At 54.3% G+C, this 17,894-nt stretch overlaps 1 protein-coding gene across 2 annotated transcripts in view; it reads left to right on the top strand.

The window, feature by feature from the left end:
- The window catches only part of Rfx2 (regulatory factor X2), a 112,876-nt gene that overhangs the window by 82,922 nt on the left and 12,060 nt on the right, over nucleotides 1–17,894 (top strand). The window contains exons 3-7 of one of the 2 annotated variants that reach the window (XM_051139646.1): nucleotides 1,192–1,281; nucleotides 2,676–2,746; nucleotides 3,341–3,602; nucleotides 10,951–11,025; nucleotides 17,235–17,416. In XM_051139646.1, the coding sequence (XP_050995603.1) occupies nucleotides 1,192–1,281; nucleotides 2,676–2,746; nucleotides 3,341–3,602; nucleotides 10,951–11,025; nucleotides 17,235–17,416 (680 nt within the window). The remainder of the gene's footprint in view (nucleotides 1–1,191; nucleotides 1,282–2,675; nucleotides 2,747–3,340; nucleotides 3,603–10,950; nucleotides 11,026–17,234; nucleotides 17,417–17,894) is intronic. The other variant, XM_051139647.1, reaches the window with a different exon arrangement.

The raw sequence follows: 17,894 nt of genomic DNA, 5'->3' as shown, positions 1-17,894 counted from the left end.
GTGTAGACCAGGCTGGCCTTAAACTCGGAGCTTTGCCTGCCCCTGTCTCCTGAGTGCTGGGATCAAGGGTATGCCCTGCCACCACCTGGCTTACATTTTTAAAAATGAGCTTTCACTCTGTAGTGTGCACTTGCTTCAAATGCTCAGGCAATTCTCCTGCTCAGCCTCCTGGGTGCTGGAATTAGAGGCATGTGACACCATGGTGGGAGAGAATACGCTGTGTGTGGACACATGCTGCCAAGTAGAGAGTGTGGGGACCTCTATCACTCTCCACATGACTCCCCTGGAAACAGGGTCTTTCACTGGAGTGAGGCTGGTGGGCAGCGAGTCCCCACAATCCTGTTGCCTCTGCCTCTGTGCACTGAGGTCACAGGAACCCACAGCCACACCCAGCTTTTTGTGGGGTTCTGGGATTCGAACCCATGTCCTCATGCTTGTGCCGAAAGAGCTCTTACCAGAGCCATTCGCACAGCCTTCGTTACTACCTTTAATTGAGATAGAATTGCATAATAGAAAATGAACCACATGAAAATAGAGTGGGTTTTATTGTACCCACAAAATTCAGCCATACGGTTTCTAGTTCCAGAACATTCCATCACCTACTCCATCAGCAGCTTCGAATTCCTTCCCCATCCTGAATCAGCTTTCTGTCCTTGGACCCCACACCGTGGTTGGTGTTCACAAGGTCCTTCCATGCTGTGGTAGGTGTCAGAGCCCTCCCGCTGTTCATGGCTGAGTGATATTCATCGTGAGGACAGACAGACACCATGATGTGTGTATATTCCTCTGTTGGGGTCCCTGTGGCTGTGGCTGCCATTGGCTGGTCTCTCATTCACAGGCTCTATCCTAGTTAGGACATTGCTTTGCTTGCAGCGATGTTCTTGACCGCTAGAGGACAATGTGTCCTCATTGGTCCTCTCAGCAGCGCTTAGAAACTGGGTGACCACAGCGCCCCCACAGCCCCTAGCGATCCCCTCTTTGGGCTGCCTCTGGTCCATCTTATCTGCTTCCTACCTACAAAAGAGCTAAGGACTTGAATGTCATATTCCCAATGGGGTGCTTCCAGCTTGTGCCCCTCCCCTGAGGCGGCACTCCGTGGGCCCAGCATGCCGCCACCACAGGAGTGGAGCATCTAGGCCACAGTTCCCAGTGGGTCTCCCCTGGGTCTGACTGTCCTGTCGTCTGTTACAGAGAGTGCTGGTCCAAGCCGCGGGCTCCACTCCTAAGGGTGCCCCAATGCAGCCACTCACCCTCCCCAGGGTCCAGCCAGTGCCACCACAGGTAAGGACACCCCATGAGCACCTAGCAGTCTTGGGCTTGTGAGTCCTTTTCCTGTTGTCACTGGTGTCAACAGTCACCAGAGAATTCCAGAAGCTCTGTTAAAAGAAAAAGGGAAAAAAAAAAAAAAAAAAAAAAAAAACTTACCCTAGACAAATGCAACAAGCCAAGAAGAGAAGTTTCTCTTCTGTCCCAGTGGCACAGTGTCAGCTGCAGCTGGCCAGGTGGCCCTTGGTCACCAGTGGCTGTGTAAGGATGGGGGCAGGCCTCTCAGGTGACCTTCCTAGAAAAGCCCACAGACCTGTGACTGTAACAGTCATAGTAATGTGTGAGGAGGGACAAGATGCGAATAAAACTTTATTTACAAAAAGGCCAAGGGCTGAGATCACCGGTTCCTCCTGAGGGAGCTGCCTGGCACCAGGCACGACCCCTAGTGGGTGTAGTGACTATGACTGTGTTGCAGAGCGAGGAGGGTTTGCAGGATTCCCATAAAGCTCCAGGGGCTCTAAGGGGTCCCCAGGGCCTGGCTATTGGCTCTGTAGGAGGAGGGCTCACAGACACCAGCTCGGGACCCAGAGATTTTCCACATTCTTGGGTCTGGGACTGTCCCAGCTATCTGGGGACCTTATGCCTCTCACTGAGCTTGTCTCCTGCTGGCCTCAGGCTTCCTCTTTTCCCTGGGGACTCCACACAGAACATAGAGCACCTGGGCTGTGCTTGGGCCACTATAGTCTGGGACCCCAGAAAGTCATCACCAAGATCTCTGAGCTGCCTTCCCGCAGCCTGGCCAAGGAAAGGCTGCAGCTTGAGCCACAGCACTGGGCATCCATTATATGGCATATCTCACTGCCCCTCAGCACTAGGGGGCTGGGATGGGGTGGGGAGGGGTGATGGTCTCCCAGGAGCTGGTGTTCCCCCCTCTCCTGTGGCCCCTCTCCAGGCTTACCTCTTTCCAACCAGGCCACCCATCACCACCATCTCCCCACCCCTGCAAGGGACCACACCCCCTCTGCCATACCTGAGACAAGTAGCTTTCCTTCATGGCAACCACAGGGCACAGACAGGAAGTGCACCCCCTGAGCCCACCTCCTGGGAGCCCAGGAGGGCAGAGGCCATTTAGCTGCCACCTAAACTAGGCACAGCACTTGGGAGGTAGAGGGTCAGGAATTCAGGGTTACCTATGCTTAGCTACATAGTTCAGGGCCAGCCTGGGCTACATGAGGCTGCCTCAGAAATAAATGAATGGATGCTTACGTACACACATAACCAGTGCCGTAGACGGGTCGCTCCCTGGGGAGGGATGTGGGTCGGGGTGGGACAAGCACAGTGGGCGGCGTCTCCAGCAGCCCCATCTAACAGCATGGCCCTGTGTGACTTGCACTCACGTGTCGTTGCAGGTGCAGCACGTATACCCAGCGCAGGTGCAGTACGTGGAGGGTGGGGACGCAGTCTACGCCAACGGAGCCATGTACGTGTCCCCTGTGGGATGCCCTGGTACCACACAGACTCAAGGCTCCAGTGCTCCCTGTGGAAGCATTTGAGCATGTCCTCACAGTCATGCCCCCCCCCGTGGTCCGAGTTCAGGGCCACGGGCCTTTGTGCTCTTGGCTTCTAAAATAAACCAGAACCACAGTGCCCTGGAGAGAGATGACCTGGGAATTTTCCCTTCGTGTCTTCAATGAGTTTCCTAGACTGCTGACAAACTTGTTCTCCAATTTTTAAGACATTCTGGAACTGTCTAGAATTTTCTTCTATCTCTTGAGTGTGTGCATGTGTGTGGTGCGGATGTATGTGCAGAGAGTAGGCACATTACACGTGTGCACGTGAATGCAGTGCCCCCCGAGGCCAACAGAGGGCGTCAGGTCCCCAGGAGAGTAGGCACATTACACGTGTGCACGTGAATGCAGTGCCCCCCGAGGCCAACAGAGGGCGTCAGGTCCCCAGGAGCTGAAGGAGCAGCAAGCTCTGCTAATGCTGAGCAGGCCCTCCAGCCCAGCGTCCCTTCCTTTTGCTCTTTCTGTAGCGTTATTGTTATAAAACGATGGTGCCTTCTCTCCCACAGCCGAGCTGCCTACGCCTACAACCCGGACCCTCAGCTCTATGCCCCCAGCAGTGCAGCGTCTTACTTTGAGACTCCAGGTGGCGCTCAGGTGACAGTGGCAGCCTCGTCCCCACCTGCAGTCCCATCCCACGGCATGGTGGGCATCACCATGGATGTCGCAGGGACCCCCATCGTGTCTGGCACGGGAGCCTACCTCATCCATGGGGGCATGGACGGCACGAGACACTCCCTGGCCCACACTGCCCGCTCCTCTCCTGCCACGGTATGTACAAAGGCCCTGCAGGCAGCGGGTAGCCCTGCAGGCCTCAGCAGCACCCGCCTCGCGCACACGTGAGTAGGAAGGACCTGGTCGGGTCCAACCAGCTGCAGAGGCGCTGAGGGACCGAGGCAGCTGTGTCGCCCCGCTTTTGCACTAGGAAAAGACAGGGGCCTTAGGGATTAGGTCCTGTAGGTGTTGGGGAGCAGAGCACCCCCTGCTGGCGGCAGTGTTGTCCTGTCAGCTCCAAGTGGCCTCCGAGGCAGGAGGATGCACCCTGCAGGGACACAGGCTACTGACATAGTTCACTGCTCACCTGCCTTAACTATAACTCTGATTTGGAATTTGGGGGTTTTGTGGGAAAATGGGAGCTGTGACAGAGTCTTGCTGGGTAGCCCAGATAGCCGAGTCTGACCTCGGACCCACAATCCTCAGCCTCCTAAGTACCCAGCTGGGTCTCGTTTTTTAATGTTTACTGGTATTTATCATTTTGTAAATGAACACACAGTCACCTCACTCTTTGGTGCAGAGCCCCGGAGGACTTGAGGTACGTGTACGTTCCTGGAGTCCTGTGGCATAGCCCCCACTCCAAAATAACAAAACAAAAAATCCCTTGCCTACAATGCTGGCTGATATGGGCCTGTTGTTTTCAGCCTGTGGGCTGTCTGAGGCAGAGTCACAGTGGCGCTCTCTTGGGCTGGTTTCTTGCTCCCAGCATGGTGGGCAGTGGTGTATGTGGAAGGCGCCTGGCTTGGGAGCTGGTGAAGAAGGCAGGCTGCCCAGAAAGTGTGCAATTTCCCCTTCTCTGGGGCAAATACCTGGGGCGGGGGCGGGTAGCTGGCTCACTGTGGTGTCCCACTTCCAGGAGGAGGTACATTCAGCTATCCTGGGAGGGAGGGGGTGCAGTGTAAGAGTGCCTCCTTGCCAGCACTTGGGGTTGTCGGCATTTTTTATTTACTCCGTCCCGTGGATGTGTCATGGAGCCTCTCTGTGGTGGTACTTTGCGTTTTCTCATTGCTGGGAACAGTGGACAGCCAGATGCTCGCTCTGTGGCTGAGCGGTACTGTAGCCGGCTGCTGGTGCTTTCCGGCTGCTGGGTGAAAAATCTTTATGTCCGGAAACAAATCCCATCAGATGCATGATTTGCAAGCATTTCCCATGGCTGATGTTTCTTTTTAAAATTATTTAAATTTGGGGTCTTGGGAGATGGCTCAGTGCTTAGATACTTGCTGTGTAAGCAGGAGAACTGGAGTTCGGATCCCTAGACTCTGAGTGGGCGCAGGATCAAGGAGGCACATGTGTGATTCTAACCTCCGAAGGCAAAGACACGGTCCCTGGAGCCACATCTGTGAGCTCTGGGTATAACTGAGAGAGCCTGCCCTGGTGAATAGCAATCAAAAATGTAATTCCTACTATCAGTCTCAGCGTCCACATGCACTCACACACACAAGCACGTACACACACACATACACACACACACACGAGCACACACATGTGCGTGCACACACACGAGCACACATATGCACACACAGGTACACAGGCAAATGCACACACAACACATGGGTGAATATTTACACCAGCCCCATGGAACCCCAGCACCCAGCTCTGAGGACAGGTGTGACGTCATGCCTGTGTCTTTTGAGAGAAGCCTATTGCCTCCTGAGGGTTGTGATGTCCTGGGCCGTGCTCGCTGTTCAAGCCTGCACTTACCTGCCACCAGCACCACAGAGCCTGGCAGCTGCGGGACGGCACAAGACTTTCTTTTCCCTCAGAGGATGGTCTGGGGCACTTGCTGTGGAGCACATATGCCATCCGATGCTGGCAGCCTGTCCCACATGCTGGCTGTCATGTCACAGACCTCCCAAGGGCAGCCGTGTGTCTGCAGTGTGTCTTGGGGGGATGGTCAGGGATGGGTCTGCAGTTAAAGCACTTCATTCTCAAACATGAGGACTTGAGTTCGGATCCCAGGAACCCATGTAAGTGCTGCATGGGCAGGTGGGTGTGGGGGCCACCTGCCGTCCCAGCTGCAGCCGCAGAGGTGGAGACTGGATGTCCAGAGCAAGCTGCTGTGGAGGCTAGCCATGTCTGCAGGCTCTGACTTAGACTGAGAGGCCCTGCCTCAGTGAGCATGGAGGAAGAGTATTCCTGACAACAGTGTCAGGCCTCCGCAGACACATGTGTGTACAGGTGCACCCATGTGCATGGGGAGACTCTTACACATGAAGAGAGGGGGGAAGTCATGTGATTGCTCTTGCTGTGAGGCTTCGAGTCTGCGCCACTTGGGTTGGTTGAGATCTTTGTTGTTACCGAATATGAGTGATCTTTATTTTACAAAGAGATTAACATTAATAATAAAGGTGGGGAAATTAGGGGCTGGAGAGATGGCTCAGTGGGTAGAGCATTGGCTGCTCTTGCTGAGGACCTGGGTTCAGTTCCCAGCACCCATATCAGGTGGCTCACAGCTGTCTGACTCCAGAGTCTCGGGCTCTGTCGCCATCTTCTGGCCTCTGTGGGAACTGCACTCTTCACAAGCCTGTGTTTGTGTACGCGCGCGCACACACACACATACACACTAAAATCTAAAAGGGGGTAAGAGACATTTCAGAATGACAATTCTTTTTGTTTCCTTCTTTATCTTTCAAGCCTTTATTTTCATTATCATTTACAGTTTCACATGGTGGAGGTTTTGAATGTGTGGATTCATGTCTTTCATCAAGTCTGGGACATTTTCAGCCGTTATATCTTCAGATTTCAAGTTGGTTTCTTTTCCTTGTTCTTTTTCTGTTGGTGTCTGTCTCCTTGTGGGTTCCTTCTGTTCTTTGTATGTGGTTTCTTTACCCTTTGAGCATATACAGTTGACTTAAATCATAAACCCAATCTGTTGTCCTGGGCCTTTGGGGACAGCCCTGTTGACTCTGTCTGTGTACAGACTCGTTTTTCCTTATTTGGATGTCTCAATTTTCTGTAGAAAACTGTTATCTTCAGCATTACTATGTGGATGCTCTCGCTGCCCGCCACCCCAACCCCCCAGGGTTTGCTGTTGTGGCAGTTATCACTGATCATTTGTTGGATGAGCTTTCTGGGCCACTGTAAGATTTGTATTCTTTGTCATGGTGAGCACTGCAGTCTGGTGGCTAACTGAGAACTCAGCTGGTGTTGACGGCCTGTCCCCTAGGTGCCACATATCAGACATTTGGGTTTTTCTTGCTGCTGTCATTGTTGTCATTGATGAAGTTCCAACCAATTATTGCGTTCTCTCCATGAGTCGCAGGGAGTGAGCTGACAGTGATGCTCATGACTCTGCCCACATGTCCACTTTCCTGGGAAGTTGGGTGGCCCTGGCCTCTCCCTTGCTCCAGTATTGAGTATATTGCAAGTGTTGACAGTGTGTGCGGAGCTCACAGATGTGGCATTAAGATTCAGTGTTGCAGCTGGGCGTGGTGACACACACCTTTAGTCCCAGAACTCGGGAGGCAGAGGCAGGTGGATCGTTGTGAGTTTGAGGCCAGCCTGGTCTACAAAGTGGGTCCAGGACAGCCAAGGTTACATAGAGAAACCCTGTCTCGAAAAACAAAATAAAACAAAAACAAAAAGATTCGGTGTTGCAGCTAAATTTTAAGGACCTGCCAGTCCTCAAGTAGTGTGACTCATGGTGCAGTGGGACACCTGGATGAGGCCCCCTGTGCCCACCTGGATGAGGCCCCCTGTGCCCACCTGGATGAGGCCCCTATGCCCACCTGGATGGGGGCCCCTGTGCCCACCTGGATGAGGCCCCCTGTGCCCACCCGGATGAGGCCCCCTGTGCCCACCTGGATGAGGCCCCCTGTGCCCACCTGGATGAGGCCCCCTGTGCCCACCTGGATGAGGCCCCCTGTGCCCACCTGGATGAGGCCCCTTGTGCCCACCTGGATGGGGGCCCCTGTGCCCACCTGGATGGGGCTCCTGTGCCCACCTGGATGAGGCCCCCTGTGCCCACCTGGATGAGGCCCCTGTGCCCACCTGGATGAGGCCCCCTGTGTCCACCTGGATGGGGCTCCTGTGCCCACCTGGATGAGGCCCCTGTGCCCACCTGGATGAGGCCCCCTGTGTCCATCTAGATGGGGCTCCTGTGCCCACCTGGATGAGGTCCCTGTGCCCACCTGGATGAGGCCCCCTGTGCCCACCTGGATGAGGCCCCTGTGCCCACCTGGATGAGGCCCCTGTGCCCACCTGGATGAGGCCCCCTGTACCCACCTGGATGAGGCCCCCTGTACCCACCTGGGTGAGGCCCCTGTGCCCACCTGGATGAGTCCCCCTGTGCCTACCTGGATGAGTCCCCCTGTGCCCACCTGGATGGGGTCCCCTGTGCCCACCTGGATGAGTCCCCCTGTGCCCACCTGGATGAGTCCCCCTGTGCCCACCTGGGTGGGGTCCCCTGTGCCCACCTGGATGAGTCCCCCTGTGCCCACCTGGATGAGTCTCCCTGTGCCCAGCTGGATGAGGTCCCTGTGCCCACCTGGATGAGGCCCCTGTGCCCACCTGGATGAGGCCCCCTGTGCCCAGCTGCTTGTCTTTGTGAGGACAGATTTATTTTGACACAGTCTCTCCAAGCTTGGGGAGCACGTAGACGCAGAGCAGAGGCCTCACCACCCTGTGGAGCCTGAGATGAAGGAGACCGCACAGGTGTAAACGTTCACTCCTCTAGGTTTCTGATAACCATTAATGAAACTATTTTGAATACTATTAATGGTGACCTATAATGAGTCAGGGTTTTTCTTCATTAATTTATTTATTTGCTCATTTTACACCCAAATCACAGCCCCACTCCTACCTCTCCTCCTAGTCCCACCCTCCCACCCAGGTTAATTGTTTTTAAAATAGTGAATACATAGGTTTCATTTTTCCACCATAACCCTGTGGGAATATTGTATATTCACCTCCTTTTTGTGTTTGTGGAGACAACATTCACTGTTTACCCCAGGCTGGCCCCCTACTCACCACCCTCCTGTCTCATTGCTCCCAAGCACAGAGTTGATGGGGGGGGGGTGCACCCACATCTGACTTGATAAATATAACCCTTAAAAACAAAATTTGGGCCAACTATTGTGGCACAGGCCTTTAATCCCACTACTCAGGAAGCAGAGGCAGGAGGATCTCTGTGAGTCCCAGGACAGCCAGGGTTGCAGAGTAAGACTCTGTCTAAAATTTATTTATTTATTTACTTTTTGCCTTTTTAATTAATTAAATTTACATCACGATTGTAGTCCCCTCCCTCCTCCCAATCCCCTTCCCCCCTCTCCTAGCCCTCCTGTCTCAAATTTGAAAGAAAGACAAGAAAAAAGAGGGAGAGAAATATGGAGCCTGGGGAAGGAGCAGTAAGGTGTGTGCTGAGCAAGCACCAAGGCCAGAGTTCAATCCCCAGGGCCCGTACGAGCAGGGGGAGGAGGTGCGTACTTGACATCCCAGGAGTTAGTAAGCTGCAGGTTCATGGGGAGACCTTGTCCCAAAAAATAATATAGAAAGAGTCCTAGCATCAACCTCTGGCCTCTATGCTCACCCCCAGCTTTATTGGAGGCCTCAACAATTTTTAATAGTGTGACGGAGTCACTCAGCACGAGGTTCAAACCTGCTGTCCTTCTCTGTCCACCCCCTTCGTGTGGCCCACGGCCTACAAGGGCTCCCTTCCACCAAGCCGGGGGCTGTCTGGGTCCCTTGTGGAAAGTTCCAGAAGTGGGAAAAGGCTGGTGCAGTCAGATGACGCCACCCCTGCTGCCCACCTGGATGCTGCAGGTGCAGTCAGTCCCTCAGCGCCTCCCTTTGCCACTGGCATGCTTCTGTCTTCTTGCACGCCTGTGCCCAGTGCTGATGGGAGCAGCAGATGGCCTTGGCCTCTACCTGCCTGTGCCCCATGGCATCCTCCCTGCTGTGTAAAGACAACCCCAGTGTCCTGGCTCAACCAGGGGATGGCACTCACTGGGGGGAAGTCACAGAAGCAGCACATGGCCCTTTCTCTTGTCTTACCACATTGCACTTATTGTGTGTCTCTCGTGTGCCATGACACACCGTAGAGAGTCACCAGACGACAAGTTATGCAAGTGGATTCCCTCCCTCCACCACGTGGGTCCTAGGAATTGAACTCAGGTCGTCAAGCTCGGTGGCAAGTGTCTCTTCCTGGGCCCGCTCGCCAGCCCTGGGCGCTCAGTTATGAACCCGGTTCTAGAGGGCCTGGTGAGGGAGACACTCCACATCTTGATCTTACCGCAACCAAGCTGAAGCGCCTGCTCTTCTGTGTGTCTGTTTTAGGGTCTCTCCTGGCTGATGTTAGTGCCACGTGGTGGCGGCTGCCCCCAGCCAGGCACAGAGAATGCAGGTCTTCCTTCCTCCGCCCCACCTAGGTCCTTGGCCAGGACACAGTACTCTGTCCCCACTTGCTTTCCTTGGTTCCCTGTCCCCCAACTCCCAGCTCCTCATCAGGCTGCGTGCTGTGGCCCAGAGTCCCTGAGCGTCTGGCTGGGAGGCCCTGGTGCCCCACTAGGGAAAGTGGGCTGCAGATGTGTGAGGTGTGCAACGGTGATGGAGGGAGTGAGGCGGGATGACCCAGCCTGGCTCACATCGGGGTTCACATAGCAACGGTGTATAAATTTGGTCCTCAGGGGCTGGGGAGAGGGCTCAGTGAGTGAAGTGTGACCCCCCCCCGCTCAGCTCCAACATAAGCTGGGCATGGCAGTGCCTGCCTGTGACCCCAGCACTGAGGAGGTAGAGACGAGAGGACCTCAGGAACTTGCTAGCCAGTCAGTGAGCTCCAGGTTCAGTGACAGACCCTGAGCCAAAAACTCAGGTGGAATGGTGGCTCAGTGGCTAGCCAGTTGGGTGCAGGACCCAGAACCCTCATAGTGGCTCACAGCAGTCTACCACCAGTTGCAGGGGATCAGATGCCTTCTCTGGCCTCTGCATGCACCAGGCAAGCACGCGCAAGGTGCACAGACAGACGCTGGCAAAAAAAACCACCCATCCGTGTAAAATACAGTGACTTCCAAGACTGACTAGGATGACTCTCACTGTTGACCTCAGCTACATGCAGGACCTTGACTGTCGGTGCCTTGTGTCCCATGTGTGATGTCAGGCCACCAGCGACTTTCTCTCTGCTGCTGTCTTGGGCTCTGGGCTCAGGCGCATGGCACAGGGCCTTGCTCCTGCTTCACTCACACCTAACCCCCTGCCGCTGCACCTTGCTAGCTGGCATTGTTATTTGGATGTTAATGCGAGACTGGTGTGGGCTGCCTGCTGCTAACCATCTGATTTCCTTCTCTCCCCCACCCCACCCGACCCCCACCACCTTTTTGGTTTTGTCCTGTCTCTGTACACATCTTCGTAGCTTGAAATGGCGATTGAGACTCTCCAAAAAAGCGAAGGCCTCGCCCCCCACAAAGGCGGCCTGCTCAACAGCCATGTAAGTGCGCTGGGGCCCCCGGGCGCCGTGCTCAGCCTGGAGTGTTCATAGATGTGAGAAAAGCCAAGGGACCTGGCAGGGCAGAGTACAGCCTCCAAGAGGCTCAAGGGAGAAAAAAAAAAAAACCTCAGGAGAAGCATCAGCCTTAGACAGTGAGAAAGAGACCAAGGCAGGGCCTTCGTGGGCACCAGGCCCCTGACGATGACACCTGCACCCTGGCTTGTCCTAGGGTTGGGTTGTCTCATGATCTGTAGCCCTGTGCTGAGCTCTTAAGAATGAATTCTAAGGCCGGGCAGTGGTGGCGCACGCCTTTAATCCCAGCACTCGGGAGGCAGAGGCAGGCAGATCACTGTGAGTTCACGTTCAGCCTGATCTACAAAGCAAGTCCAGGATAGTCAAGGCTACACAGAGAAAACCTGTCTCAAAAAAAAAAAAAAAAACCCAAAAAAAAAATAATAATAATAATAATAATTCCAAAATAAGCAAAAAAGGTAGCAGAAGGGGTCTGGTGTGGCCATGCCTGTCAACCTAGACTTGGGAGGCCAGGGCTGGAAGATGGGGCAGGCGCAGGGGGCAGGCACGAGGCCTGGGGTCCATTCCTAAGGAAGGATCAAGAGGTCAAGGCTGTACCCCACAGCATAGCAACGTTACGGCCAGCTTAAAGAACCTGGTTCAAGGGGTTAAAGTGAGGATTGAGAAGAAGTCTATAGTTGGTCAGGTACTTGCTATAAACACTAGTCCAAACTCCCGAACCCACATGAGCCAGGCGTGGTGATATATGCCTTTAACCCCAGCACTCAAGGGCAAAGCAGGTGAGCTCCGGGCTTTTATTTAGGCTAGCCTGGTCTACATAGGGAATTTAGTATGAGCCTGGACCTTGTCTCAAAAATGATAAGTGTTTGAAGAGATGCTCAGTGGTTAGATCACTTGCTGCCCTTGCAGAGGACCCAGGACTCCGTCCCAGCATCCACGTGGCAGCTCGCAGCCATCTAACTCCATTTCCAAGGCATCTGATGCCCTCTTCTGGCCTCCTGGGCACTGCATGCACATGGTGCACAGACTTACACACAGGCAAACACTCAGACACATTTTTTTTAAAGGTAAATCTAAAAGTAATGATAATAAAAACAAAATAATGAAAGAAAAATGCAACTTTTTAAAAGGAGAAGGTGGCTTGTGACTGGCTCAGCTGTGTGATTCAGAAATATGAGACAGGCGGCAGGTGGCAATACTCTCGGCTTTGCTCTGTGGCAGAGGCCTGCTGGGAGGTGAGCACCATGGTCCAGGACACAGCATGGCCTGGACTGGAAGAGGGTCTAGCCTGGGGAGCTGAGAAAAGGAATGCTCTGTATACACACACACACACACACACACACACACACACACACACACACACACACACACACGCCTCCTGAGGCCCCTCTATGCCTTCTCATTTATTTGCCTGGGAGCATGACCTAGCTATGTAGCCCAGGATATGTAATCCATACACATCCTCCCGTCGCAGCCTCCCAAGTCCTAGGATCACATGTCTGACTGTGTTGGGCATTTGATTTACTTACTCTTGTTTGTTTATTGAGACAGACGTTCATGTAGCCCAGGCTAGCCTGAGATTCACCATGTATCTGAGGCTAGCTTTGAATTTGCAATCCTCCTGCCCCAGACTCCTGAGAGCTGGGATGACAGGAGTGCAAACACCACACTTGACTGGGTTGGGCTTTCCAGACTGTAGACCTGCCTATGAAGCTGGGATGGGCTGTGCCCATTGATATGGTCCCCAAAAGCCACATTTCCCTGAGACTTTTACCAGCTGCTTTTTGTCCAGGTTTGAGTTTGTGATTCCCAAATCTTGGGGTTCTCAGTGGACTGTTGTGGGAGGCTGTGGCTCTGTGGGGAGGGGGGGGGGTCAGATGCTGATCTAGAGAAAAGCTAGAAGCCCTGAGGGCTTACAAGGTTGGGTGCTGTCCCAGGCAGCACATGCCGAGCACCCTGTCCAGGGAAGCAACGACAGGAGGCCACTGTTGGCCACTGGGGCCCAGCCCCTCCTGGATGAACAGCATCCTCCACTGCTGGACAGTGTCCTCCTAGGGACAGAGCCCAAGGGAGGAGCCTTTGTCTTGTTTAAGGGAAGGGAGCCAGGGCACGCCATGAGGGGAGCCTGGGAATACCCACCTTTACTGAGCACATGTGTGTGTCCACCATCAGCCTGTGGGGCCCCGGGGAGCCGGTCATGGAGACAGAGCCCCAGGTCATGTCTGTCGGGCATTCGAAATGTGTGTGGGGACCACCCCGGGCTGTGGGACCTTTGCTTTTTAACCTGAGGCCACACGATGGACTCCAGGCTATCCGCTCCGTGGTCAGGGATCACCCAGGTGGACACTTTTCTAGCCTTTGAGGCTTTGGTGATGTAGAAGCAAGGGATCTAGAGATCGGATCTCTTTAGAAAACCTATCCCATCTAAGTCAGAGGGAAAGAACACAGCATCTTGTCTTGGCCAGTGGCAGAGCCAGGGAGAGAGAAGAGAGTGAATACTGGCCTGCTGCTGTCCCTGGAGCTCCCGGTGGCCACAGTGACTCTTGGTAGGGCTTCCTGGAGAGGGAGCACAGAACAGCCTCAGCCAAACTCTTGAACTTTCCAACTAGGTACAGAGGCTCCTGGGCACATTCCTGGTGTGGCCTCTGTTACCTGGCTGGGTCAGGGTGGCCACTAGCAATGGAGACATGCATCTCCCCATGCCATGGTCCAGGGACCTCAGCCCCTGTTTCCAGCAGAGGCAGCTGGAGCAGATTTAATGAGGGAAGGGTCCTTAGGAGAAATCATAGCTTTATCTGTAGCTGTCACTATAGCAACTGCTGGGAACGACCACCCATCCAACCACCATCGAGACCCGGCCTGGACTAGCACAGCTTCCAGGCCTCCAGGGAGGCAATGGCTCCTCCTGAGCCTGGGTCTCTGTGGTTATCCTGCACAGAAACTCCCAGCCCACCCTGTCACCCTGTCTATCCACAAAGTGCACCCCAGCCCTCCTTACGGCTAGGGCAGAATGGATGTGCCACATGGATTTGGAAGATGTGACATTTTCTTTTGAAACTGGGAGATACAGAAATGATGCAGCATTCTTCGGGAGGTAGTGGCCGCTCTCTGCTACTGTACCACACACCCACTTAGAAAGAAAGAAGGCTAGCTTGGCCCACACTTTGGAGGCTTCATCCTACAGTGAGCTGGGACCAGGTTGTACAGGACCTCAGTGTTGCAGACCTCATGATAGCGAGGCCATAGTCAGGTCTGTGTTGCTGTGATAAATAAAGCTTTTGACCTGCAATAAGCTGGAGAGGAGAGGACTTGTTTCATCGAATGGGAAGTCAGGGCAGGAACCCAAACTGAACAGGATCCTGGAGGCAGGAGCTGATGCAGAGGCCACGGAGGGATGCTGCTTACTGGCCTGTTCAGTCTTCTCTCTTATAGAACCAAAGCCCACCAGCCCAGGGATGGCACTGCCCACAATTGGCTGGGTACCCCCCGCCATCAATCACTGATTAAGAAACCGCCTACAGGTCAAGTTCATTGATTCATTTCCCTAGTTGAGGATCCCTCGTCCCAGATAAGTCGGGGTTGGTGTCAAGCTGACAAAACCCATGCAGCGCATCGTCCTTGTTGGATTGTATAACAGAAGGGTGTGTGTGTGTCCACCCTCACACTGGGACTGTGAGGACCCCAGCTCCATGACCTCTGTTGTCTTTTAAAAGAATTATCATCTGCCTGTTGAGGAGACACGAGCTCGCCTCGCTGTGCATGCAGACCTCAGAGGACAGCCTGTGAGAGTCAGTCCTTCCTTCCTCACAAAGGTCCCAGAAGCCAAACGAGCTCCTTTGCCTGCTGAGGCATCCCGCCATCCCCACATGCACTCTTGTGCCCACCCGCACAAGCCCTCCAGAACTAGTGACCCTGAACCCCTCCTGTCACCCTGTCTAAAGCCCAGCCCCCCTGCCGTCCTCCTCCTACACCTCAGAAAACCTTCCACCTTCAGGAAAGATGCAGAATCAGGTGACACAGACAGGGACAACTGCAGCCTCCATATCCAAGCCTCTCTGAAGGCTCCCACAGACAAGTGTCCGCTCCTCTCAAGGACGCCTTACTCTCAGCTTTGGTCTTGAAGTGTTGTGTCAAGGTCCTGGGGCACCAACACGGACAACCCCAGCTCTGCCCCTGCCTCACAGAGCTGTGATCTCGGGGACACAGCTCAGACCTAAATACAGAAAGAGGTGAGACAAGAAGCTCAAGGTCCCAGCGGCCCCACTGTGTGAGAGCCAACTCTTGCTGGATCCTCATACGGGAATGGGTCCCACATCATCGTGTTGAACACGGGGCCCACCCAGAGGTGTGGATCAATCGCATGGTTAAGCCTGGCCTACCCATGCTGGCCTACAGAGGCCCAGGGATGGCCCTAAGTGATGAGTTCAGCAGCCAGACGGGGAGAAGAAAATGACGCTGTTACCAGCACGTCAGAAGGGGACTGTGAAGGCAAACTGATGGATACCATACCTCAGGATGGAATCAAAACACTGACACTCCATCCCCTCGGGTGGGAAAGCATGGTCCCCTGGGAGACCATTGTCACCAACGCAGTCTGGCTTCTAAGTCTCAGTCCTTGGCCTCCGAGTTCAGGGATCAGAGGCGTGTGCCTGCTTCCTGGTTTAAATTGTCACCACACTGGCAGAGACTGAGGACAAGAGACTGTCCTCTAGGGTGGAGGGGACAGCTGTTGCGTGGCACCTGCATGGGGCAGACAGCAGAGATGTCAGCTGGGCCGGTGCCAGCCATGGCAGGCTCCTGAGTAGAGAGTCGGGTGCAGTGGCTGGCCAGGAGGAGCAGGGCAGCGGACTGACTGAAGGCCCTCACAGTGCTCAGAGACCCACATGGCCCTGATTAGCCAGCGTAGCATTGGAGGCCAGCCCTTGAAGCTCACCTGGTCCTCCACCTCTGCCAGACTCTGGCCTGCCACCTCCCGAGAGCCAGCTCTTGGTCCTGTGGTGCCAGAAAGTCATGCCCAGGTGCTCTGTGCTCGCCAAACACTCAGCCTCTGTCCACTCAGCTGGCCACCCTGCAGGTGTGGAGTCTGCGATCCTGCTTACAGCCTCTGCTGTGTCCCCAAAGCAGCCTTTTGACCTGGCTTTCTGACCCATGTTGAGCCTGTCCCTGTGGAGAGGGAGGAGGGGCACAGGAGAGGGGGACACAAGTGTGCTGGTTGTGGAAGGGACTCCCACCTGACCCTCTGCAGGAATTCCCCACAGTGCACCCACTGTTTAGAGAGGAGCATAGGCCTGCTCCCCTCTGCAGCAGGGTCCCACCTGGGTGCCCATGCACCCGTCAGTCACTGACAGCAACTCCCCTTTTGCAATCTGCATCCAAGGAGATGAACAAGCATGGCAACCAGGGACGCCAGACAAGGGGCTAGGCAGGCAGCAGGCCCCGTTCACAAGCCACAGTGGCCGCACGCATGGACGGACTCGGCCTCCGTGTCAGCATCATACTTAGCCACAGAGCAGCCACTGAGTCAGGACACATGTCTTACCTCCGGGACAGAATAAGGCCAGGAGGGCGGCAACACTCACAGCAGGGACGGGATGTACGGATGGCACCTCCCTAACCATGGCCTCCGTACACAGCCTCAGCTGCGCCTTTTCCTCACTCTCAGAGCCTTTCTGGGTGTGTAGGTTTTACAGAGCCCTCTGACCTTTGGGATCGAGACAGCAAGTCATCAGCCTGGCTATGTCCTTCCTCACTGTGGCCTAGAGCACAAGGTTCCATACCCACTGTCTGTGTTTCTGCATCAAAATCTGTCTGCGTGCTGTGGTGGTGCCAAGAGTGTGGTGCTCTATGCATGTGTCAGCCTGGAGACGCAGTGTGATCTTTCTCCATCACATGAGGGTTCATAAGTCAGGGAACACAGAAGCCAAACTGTGCATGGTGGACAGATGCATGGATGCGTGCATTAATGGGTGGGTGGATGGATGGATGAGTGGATGGATGAGTGGATGGATGAGTGGGTGGGTGGGTGCGTAGTTATGGATAGGCTGAAGTGTCTGGCATATTTGTTCAGGGGACAGACATAAGTACCACACAGGTGGCTCTGTCACTGCCCTTGCCAGCACAGGGAAGTGAGCTGCTGTCCTGAGACTCCAGGCCTTTGATACCCAACTGTCCTCCAGCTCCAGTGGCTTCTGGATAATTACGAGACAGCGGAGGGAGTGAGCCTGCCCCGCAGCTCCCTGTACAACCACTACCTGCGCCACTGCCAGGAGCACAAGCTGGAGCCTGTCAATGCCGCATCCTTCGGCAAGCTCATCCGCTCTGTGTTCATGGGCCTGCGCACGAGGCGTCTGGGGACCAGGTGGGTGACAGCCCCAGGGCTCCCTGTATTTCATGCCAACCCTACCTCCTCTCCTTCTGTGTTAGAGAGACCAAGCTCCCCAGAGCTTATAGGCCTCCAGTTCCTGTGGAGGCTTCATGACTTTCAGCTGCCCAGAGTCAGGGTGAAGAGACACTGGATGGGGTGAACTGGAGTGGGGGTGGGGAGACACTAGAAAGAGGGCTAGACAGGGCTGGGGCATGCTGTTCACTCTTATTTTGTAAAATTTGTTGTTGTTGGTTTGGCTTTGGAACAAGATCTAACTATGTAGCCCAGGCTGGCCTTGAACTCACAGAGATCCACCTGCCTCTGCCTCTCAAGTGTTGAGATTAAAGACATGTGCCACCACACTGGGCTCACTCCATTTATTTATTTATTTATTTATTTATTTATTTATTTATTTATGCCATTCAAAATTCCCCTGAACAAGCAGTTTTTATTTTTATTTATTTTCTTTTAA

Source organism: Acomys russatus, chromosome 31 (genome assembly GCF_903995435.1).
Source record: "Acomys russatus chromosome 31, mAcoRus1.1, whole genome shotgun sequence".
Classification (NCBI taxonomy): domain Eukaryota; kingdom Metazoa; phylum Chordata; class Mammalia; order Rodentia; family Muridae; genus Acomys; species Acomys russatus.
Note: the sequence above shows the minus strand (reverse complement) of the source record. Positions and strands in the feature narration are given on the sequence as shown.